This window comes from Myotis davidii, unplaced genomic scaffold (assembly GCF_000327345.1).
Source record: "Myotis davidii unplaced genomic scaffold, ASM32734v1 scaffold52, whole genome shotgun sequence".
NCBI classification, from domain to species: domain Eukaryota; kingdom Metazoa; phylum Chordata; class Mammalia; order Chiroptera; family Vespertilionidae; genus Myotis; species Myotis davidii.
In genome coordinates, this window is record NW_006283773.1 from 191790 (window position 1) to 200891 (window position 9102).

At 36.9% G+C, this 9102-nt stretch overlaps 1 protein-coding gene across 1 annotated transcript in view; it reads left to right on the forward strand.

The window, feature by feature from the left end:
* ARIH1 (ariadne RBR E3 ubiquitin protein ligase 1) overlaps positions 1 to 6720 on the forward strand; it is a gene marked incomplete at its 5' end in the record, with an annotated part of 104473 nt that extends 97753 nt beyond the window's left edge. Inside the window, 3 exons of the mRNA XM_015566702.1 lie at positions 305 to 565; positions 2167 to 2279; positions 3469 to 6720. Coding sequence (XP_015422188.1) covers positions 305 to 565; positions 2167 to 2279; positions 3469 to 3553 — 459 coding nt within the window. The remainder of the gene's footprint in view (positions 1 to 304; positions 566 to 2166; positions 2280 to 3468) is intronic.
* Between the last annotated feature and the right edge of the window lie 2382 nt (positions 6721 to 9102).

Below are 9102 nucleotides of genomic sequence, written 5' to 3' on the forward strand. Positions count from 1 at the left end.
TGAAATCATGTTTCTGGGGTTTTGTTTAGCTTCTATATTTGTAACTATGTTTCAAACTGCAGGTGCAGAGGCCAGCAAGGCAGGCGGGGAACGTTGCAGTCCTCCGTCACTGAAGCAAGCAAGCCTCATGTTAGTTTCAAGCTGCCTGGCTGCCGGCCGCCATCTTGGCTGATAGTTAATTTGCATATCTCCCTGATTAGCCGATGGGAAGAGTAGGGGTCATACACCAATTACCATGTTTCTCTTTTATTAGTGTAGATACATTTGTCATAATTATGTAACCTTAATTTTCCTTGTGCGCCAGCGATCTAGGGCAGCTCTGCAGAGGTACCTGTTCTACTGTAATCGCTATATGAACCACATGCAGAGTCTACGCTTTGAGCACAAACTGTATGCTCAGGTGAAGCAGAAAATGGAAGAGATGCAACAGCACAACATGTCCTGGATTGAGGTGCAGTTCCTGAAGAAGGCAGTCGATGTCCTCTGCCAGTGTCGTGCCACACTCATGTACACTTACGTCTTCGCTTTCTACCTCAAAAAGAATAACCAGTCCATTATTTTTGAGGTAAGAATAGTTACTGAGTGGGAAAAGGACCCTATGGTCTCTCATAGATAAAGATATAGAAAGTTTTAAAGATTCCTATCTGCTCAAAAAGTGTAGATTAAAAATGTATTTATTGGGAAAGCACAAAAAAATTTAAATTTCTTGTCCTAAACTACATGCAAATTGATGTGTGTTAGCCACCTGGCTATTAATTGTGCAGACTCTGGAGTCAGCCCTGAACTTGAATCTTGACTTCATTACTTATCAGCTCTGTTGACTAAGAGCAGATTACTTAACCTCTTCTATATATGTTTTAAAATGTAGTTAATACTTTTCTAAGATGTTATATATAAGGTTTAAGTGAGACAACCATGTAGATTACTTATATAGCACCTGGTATGTCATAGTTCTCAATAAAAGTCTTTTTTCGGGCAAAACTAATATGTGGTATTAGAAGTTAATATGGTGGTTATGTAATGACCTAAGGAGGCTTTAAACAGTAAAAGATTTTCAAGAAGATATGTTCATTTAAAATTGATGCAAGAAACATTAGTGTTGATAGATGACTAGACAGTAACATTGACTAGCAGATGAGTCTTTAGATGGATAAATGTATAGAACTAGCCATAGTAGTAAGAGATAATAAGATTTTCATCTCCCATACAGCGTTCTCTTATAAGAAGTAGGTACAGCCAGACATAAGCAAGAATGGGTTTCTATTTATTCCTCACGTTTCCCTTTTAGTTTTAGCAAATAGCAGTTCTCAGAACTAGAAGATTCCTAGAGACTTTTTTAAGTAATTTCAAATTGTCCTTAATATTCTTTCAGAGGTAATGGGTAAATCTTTAGTTATTTTAACATTTAACCAATTGTCTTTGAAAAGATAGAACAAATTTGTTAGATGTAAAAACAATAAAGAGCTTTATAGGTGCAGTTAAAATCACCTGTGAAAATTACGGCGTCTGTGTTGAAAGCAGTCAATAGGCAAGGAAGCACCTGAGATGGTTTATCTTTCAGTTTTCTTTCATTATTTCATTATTTTCCTTTAATTCTTTATTCTTTAAAGTATTACATATGTCTCCTTTTTCCTCCATTGACCTCTCCCCCCCAAGCACATACCCTCTCCCCTGTAGTATCTGTGTCCATTGGTTATATGCATGCATACAAGTACTTTGGTTGGTCTCTTATAATCACCACCACCCTCACCCTCTCCTGCTTTCCCTCTGAGGTTTGACAGTCTGTTCGATTCTCTATCTCTGGATCTATTTTTGTTCATCAGTTTATGTTGTTATAATCCACAAATGAGTGAGGTCATGTGATATTTATCTTTCTCCAACTGGTTTATTTCACTTAGCATAATGTTCTCCAGGTCCATCCATGCTGTTGTGAATGGAAAGAGTTCTTTCTCTTTTACAGCAGCATAGTATTCCATTGTGTAGATGTACCACAGTTTTTTAATCCACTCATCTGCTGACGGGCACTTAGGCTGTTTTCAAATCTTAGCTATGGTAAATTGTGGTGCTCTGAACATAGGGGTGCATATATCCTTTCTGATTGGTGTTTCTGATTTTCAGCTTTCTTTTGAAGCCAAAATTTACTATATATCTTTCCTCCTCTTGCAGAATAACCAAGCAGATCTAGAGAATGCCACAGAGGTGCTTTCAGGCTACCTTGAACGAGATATTTCCCAAGATTCTCTACAGGATATAAAGCAGAAAGTACAAGATAAGTACAGGTGAGATATTTTAATAGTTTCTGAGCAAACGATTCTGCCATTGGTAGTCTGGTATGCCTTAACGGTGAAGTTAAGTGATAGTGAAACTAGGGTTTAGTTTCCAGTGTAATTGAGCTGCTGTTGTTTCTCATAGATTACTTCTGTCCTTTGGGCAACAAATTGCAGATTTGGCTTCTTCCTTTCAACTTTATTTACTTATTTGCTGCCCTGCAAGGAAGTTTGAAAAGGGCAAGTGGCCATTAGGATTAGTGGTGAGATTAGCAGGTCATATCCTGGGGATCCTGAGGATCATGGCTGCTGACAAGTGAACTAACTACCCAGGCTTTCTTTAGAGTTTTTATTAGATTTTTTTTCCCCCCTAAGGAGAGATTTACTTTGTCCCAGGGATAGATGGTATTTCATGATATGCTACTCTTAAGTTAAAAATATAAAATGTTTGCTTTCTCTACATGGAGTTTCCCACCTCCCCCCACCCCACCCCCACGCCAAAGTTGTTTCCTGGCAAATAGCAGTATCTTTTTTTATTACTATCAATTTCAGAAAGGAAAGGAGAGGGAGAGAGAGAGAAAAACATCATCGATGAGAAAGAATCATTGATCAGCTGCCTCCTCCACGCCCCACACTGGGGATCAAGCCTGCAACCCAGGCATGTGCCCTTGACTGGAATCAAACCTGGGACCCTCAGTGCTCTATCCACTGAGCCAAACCAGCTAGGGCTAGCAGTATCTTTTTAGTAGTATTAAAACCCTTTGGGAATTTGGAGATTTAGTCCTAAGTAATATTTTTAGCCTACTACATTGTGCTTATGGTAATTTCACAGTTAACAAAGATTTTATAGGTGTGAAAAAAAAACCCTTAAAATTACTTTTTCCTGAAACTGTTACTTCTAGGTAGAATGACAGGATTGAATCAGATGGTTTATAATGTCCTTAGGAATTTTTAACACTTTATTGCTTTAAAATTAATTCCCCAAACTGGTAATCATGGCTTTTAAAAAATACCTTTTTTAAATTAGAAATAGTTTATTGTGTCTTTACATCTAGACCTGAAAATGTGCTATTAAAAACAGGTGCTTACCTGTTCCAAGTTTGATAATATGTAGGTGTGCTCTAAAGAATAAGTAAATGCTTTTTTTGTTGTTGTTTATTTACTGGAGGCTGACAACATTTTCTTTTTCCTTTGATTATAGATACTGTGAGAGTCGACGAAGGGTTTTGTTACAGCATGTGCATGAAGGCTATGAAAAAGATCTGTGGGAGTACATTGAGGACTGAGAGTGGCCCTGCATAAAATGAACTCTGAAAACTTTACCATCTAGAGTGTTCATGCAATTTAAACAAACAAAACAAACACAAACTAGGAGGCACTAAGCCCATTCTGACACTGCTGGTCTGTAGTACCAGAATTCTGTTTTGTTAAAGGAAAATTTAAGTAAATTATATTGTAATAAAAAAGGTAGATAAACCATTGTACAACAGTATTCTAGGCCGCCAACAAAAGTGTGACAACCACACTGAAAGCCCTCCAACTTTAACGTGTAGCTTCATTCTCAAAGCTGACTCCTTTTTCTTTCTTTTTTTCCTGAGTGTATGACAGTTAAAATTTGACACTGCTTTTCATGCCCAGCCCGGTCTTTTTGTTGTACTTTGGTAAAGAACCTCTTCCTTTTCATCCCCTACACATACAAATACACCCACACTCAGAGACTGATGCTCTTTCTCTCATACCCCAAAGTAATGAGTGAATGATGATTAGTTCCTTGTAATGAAAATTCTTGGGGTGGGAAGGGGATAGGCAACAGGAGGAATTAAACAAAAAAACAAAACAAAAAAAAACTTTGTATATGACTTTTAAAACAAGAGGACAACACAGTATTTTTCAAATTTGTATATAGCGCATATGCATGGACAAAGCAAGCGTGGCACGTGTTTGCATAATGTTTAATTACAAAAAAAATATTTATTCTTTAAAAATCTTCAAGATTATGTCTATTTGCTGTGCTTTTTTTATTTCTTTTTTTATTTTTTTCTCAGTTTGCTTATCTTTTCAGGGTTGGATGTTGGGATAAAAAATCTTGGTTTGGCACCTCTGGAAGGCATAAGAGCTCTTTGATTTTTCCTTTCCTGAGATTACTTTGCCCTTTCTGGTTTTGGTATGTCTGTTGCTGGCCATGGGCCTCATGCCTTGAATTCCAAGTGCTTGATCGGGGCCAAGGAGGTCAAGCTCTGACAATGCTGTGACTTGATAAGGGCTGCAACAGGGAACTTAGTTGCTACAGTTCAAGGAATACCCATTCCCCTTCCTGGCCTCATGTCATGCACGCCAGTGAAAGCTTCCTAGGCTCCCTGTTCATCCAAAGGAAACATTTCATTTTCCCATCTTTAATTGCTGCTTTTGAGCCTTTTAAGATTTTCGTTATGGCTCTTCTCTCACCCTTTCTTTACAATAGGATGTCAAATAGAATGTTTTTGCTATAAATATAAATAAATAGTCATTCACTTAGTTTCAGATTGTGAATTTAAAATGGCAGATACTAAAATTGCTTGTGTGTGTTGCTGTGGGTTCAGTTTGAAGGCAAACACCCCTAGAACATGATATTCCCATCTAGTGCATTTAAACAGAAATCACTGACTGCTTTTCTGTTGCCAACAGATAGGAAAATTAATAATGCATTTTAGCTGTCATGTCCATTTTAATGAAATTTCTACTAAGATCTGTGTTAAAAGTAAAGGATGGTGGTGGTTTTATTAATTACATACCTGTTTAGGCCATTCTGGCTGTGGTATTTTCAACAGGTCAGCATCCCTAGCTAAATTTGTTAGTTTTATTCAGGAGTGCAGAGTGAACCAATTTGGATTGAGGACCTCTTTGTCTTCCTTTAAATGTCTTGCACCTAGGGAATGTTTACCATTTGTGAGGCAACTTTTTCTGCTCTTGCATTGTACATCTTATTACTCCATTGGGAAGTAGGTTCACTTTCCTCTGGCCTTTTGCCTAAGTTAGGCTTTGCTGAATCAACCCACTTTTCCTTTTAGAAAAGGTTGTTACATGAAATGTACTTGCAGCTGTTCTTATCCCATCAAAAATTAGTGAATGTTTGCTTTGCTGAGTACATTATGCTGCTTCCTTAAACCACTTGTCGCTTTAGAATCAACTTTACTTGTACCTTTAATCCTCTCTCCCTTGCCACCTCAGGTGCAATTCTGAACTCAGTGTCTGCTTCTTCAATGTCCTTTCTTCCCCCATCACCCATTTAATTTTATTTTAAATGACTGCATCAATCTTAAAAAGCATTTATCAAACTAAGGAAAAAATTTTTTTAAAGCAAGCTTGAGTAAGTTCCTTTCCCTGGTAACTGAAAAGCAGCCAGAGTTGCTATCTAGATATATGTGGCTTCCTTAATCAAAATGTTTTGTGTATATGTGATGTTTTTAAAAAAAATCTTAACCAGGTAACTGCAGTATCTAGGTTTGAATGTCATTACATGCTCCCCTTGCAAGTACCTAAAAACTGTGCACTTCATAATATCAGCCCCTATCCATGGAGGAACAGTGCTTTTTAGAGATGCTTTCTAGTTTCAGTGTTGGCATATGATCTGAGGGTATTGCAGTTATGGATCAAGGTAAACTGGCCTTTTCTACTTCCAATCTTTTAACAACTATCTCCATATTTGACAGTATTCCCTGAGTTAATTGCTTTCATTTTTAGTAGCTTCTTTTACCGCAGGTGGGATATAGGCAAGCCATAGTGTATGACAGCTTCCCCATTTCTTTTATCTGAATCTTTCTATCAAGAGGGCTCTATTCATGGTAAGCACCAGGGTCTTGCTGTCTTATTGAGGACAGTTACATTGTCTCTTGAAAAGTGCATGCTTCATTTGAACAGTTTATTGAATAGTAGATGTACTTAAAATGATTTACAACAAAATTTTGATCCAAAGCTCAGGACACAAACCGCAGTGGTAAAACTGAGTAGCGTATAATATCATCAGACTAATTTCTGTATAATTTGCTGCAACCCAGATTGTATGTGTTTTATGTGTGTTTAAAAATATATATTAAATACACGTGTATACATAAACACATATAACAGATCCAAGACTGACTGACTTGATTTGAAAAGGTTGAATCTGCAGTGTGAAATGTGATTCAGCCATGATTAGAAACTGAAATTTAGTACCAGGGAGAAAAGAACTCAATGTAACCAAGTCTTTTAGTTGCAAATCCTGGGTTTAGAGCACTTGGAAAATGGGAGGGGCGCATTGGTGAGACAATCAGATCGCTAAATTGATTTCAATGCTCCTAACCCTGTAATTTTGTGCATAGGCATCCTGTGCTGTAGAAATAACTGTTCTTAGCTTTTCATTGTAACTGGACTGTTCAGGTTGCCCAGAGGGAAAGAACATTCCTAATTCTAATAAAATAAAACTTTTATTTTGTTATTCCATTAGTTACTTATGTTTATTTTTATAGTTAAAAAAGGGATATACTGGTGGTCTAACCATGACCTGTATTATGTGCCTTATTCACTGTTCCTACTTAATATAATGTTAAGATTTGGTTTAGTTTCTTTGCAAGGAACTGTGAATGAGACCATCCCCAACAATTAACTTGGTTAAAGAAGCCTTCAGAGCATTTTCTGAATGCTTTTCAATTTCTTTGTCTTAAACATAGAATTTAGATGATTGTTTGTGTTGTAACAGTGATACATAGTAGATGCTTAGTATATCTTTGCCAGTTTTTTTTAAAGATAAAATATTTTAAAAGTTATTCTCAACCTCAAAACTCATTATTTCCATTGAGCTCACTCTTCGAAGCTGATATCTCCACAGGGATGGGGAGAGTTGTCTTAAAGAAGGTCCTGGGTTGGAGATCTTTGTCATTGATACTCTAGCCAAGTCCAGATTTTAGGACAATTTAATTTGATCTTATTTGGATCTGTAATTATGAGAGTTTATCACTTTATCTTCAAAGCACTTTAATTTATGTAAAGCAACTGGGTTAGGAATTGCTTTTTTACAAAAGAAGAAAATAAGGCTCACTAAGATTTAAGTACCTTGTTCAAGATTTCACAATTTCTTCTATCTGGGTTTTGGTCAATATTGTATTACCTCTTTGCATCACATTTTCTTAATCTGGTCTCAGAATGACCTAACTAGCAATCAGTACCAGGAAAAGGGGGTTCTTGGTCTTGGTTCTAGTGGCGTGCTATTAAACCACATCAAAATCTCTCTCTCTCTCTCTCTCTCTCTCTCTCTCTCTCTCTCTCTCTCTCTTTCTCTCTGTGTGTAAAAATATATGTATAAATATCTGTTGCTGCTGCTGTTAGAGGAATGCTATATACTATCTCTGATCTTTAATTTGTTGCAGTTTGCAACTAATGTGGCTCTGTTTTGCCCAAAGAAACCAGGCATGCATAGATGAATAGTCCTTCCCATCTTGCTGATTGGGACAATCCTCATGAGAAGATTGTCACATGAGGTAGTTGAGTAAGTGGTTCGGCATCATTTGATTTGATAAATAGTGGCCAAGTAATTTGTAGTTGTTGGTCTAGTTATTTGTTCAAATGAATTTCCAATGTAAAGACTTTTGAATAGTCATCTGGAACTTGTTACAGAATTTTTTTTGTAACTGGTAAATCAGAACAACTGTTATCTATTTGTTCTCAGCATTTCTCCTGGGGAGCTTTAAAATTATAAGTAGTGAGCATTTTGGGGAAATCTTGGCTCCTTTGGAAACAGAAAAAAGTGTGGGCCCTCCAGATTTTTTATTTTTTACTTTTTTCAGATTTTTTTGGTATATTTCTGGTTTTATAGAATTTTCTTCTCATAATTAGCCAAGATGAAATAACTAACTTGGAAGGGCTCAACTGGAACTAATCAAATTGTGCCTACTGTAAGAGGCTTTTTTGTCAAATTAAATCTGGTTTTCAAGACAACTGTTAATCTTTCTCTAGTCAGTAGCATTTAGGGTGGGGAAAAATAGTAGATTCTTTTGAAAGGCAGTTTTCAGATTATGATTAAACCATAGATAGGCATTTTAGGCCATTTAGGGTAGGGGCCAATTACTACATAAATCAATCACACATTGATATGTAGCAGCTACAACAATATCAAAAACAACTTTATGCCACATGAATTCAGGAGTCTCAAACTCAGAAGTTGACAAGAGTCAGCTATATATTTTAGTAGACTTTCCTCAGCCAAATGGGCTCTGATTAGGAACCTGTAAAATATACTTTTTGTTAATTCAATTTTGAAATGTTGATAACTGATTTACAATATTCTTAAATGTGGGTTAAAAACAAAACAAAACTGCACTTGGGCCATACCATTTTTCAACTTCTGTTAGTCTCGGCCTGCAACTTATGTCACTGTCCATCTGACACACATTGGAATCACTGAGAAGATTCAAGAGAACAGCCAAAACCGGTTTGGCTCAGTGGATAAAGTGTCGGCCTGTGGACTGAAAGGTCCCAGGTTCGATTCCGGTCAAGGGCATGTACCTTGGTTGCAGGTACATCCCCTACTGGGGATGTGCAGGAGGCAGCTGATAGATGTTTCTAGCTCTCTATCTCTCTCCCTTCCTCTCTGTAAAAATCAATAAAATATATTTAAAAGAAAAAAAGAGAACAAAATAGCAGTGTCCTGCTAAGCCACTGTGGGGGTGGGGGGGGGGGCCTGAAAAAAATCGAACAAAATAATACCTGAGCCCATCCCACCCCCCATAGAGATTATGACTAAAGTGGCTTTGGATTATGTCTTGAGCATTAATTTTTTAAAGCCCTATCCCCATTCCCATCCCTGATTATGGTACAATGCAAT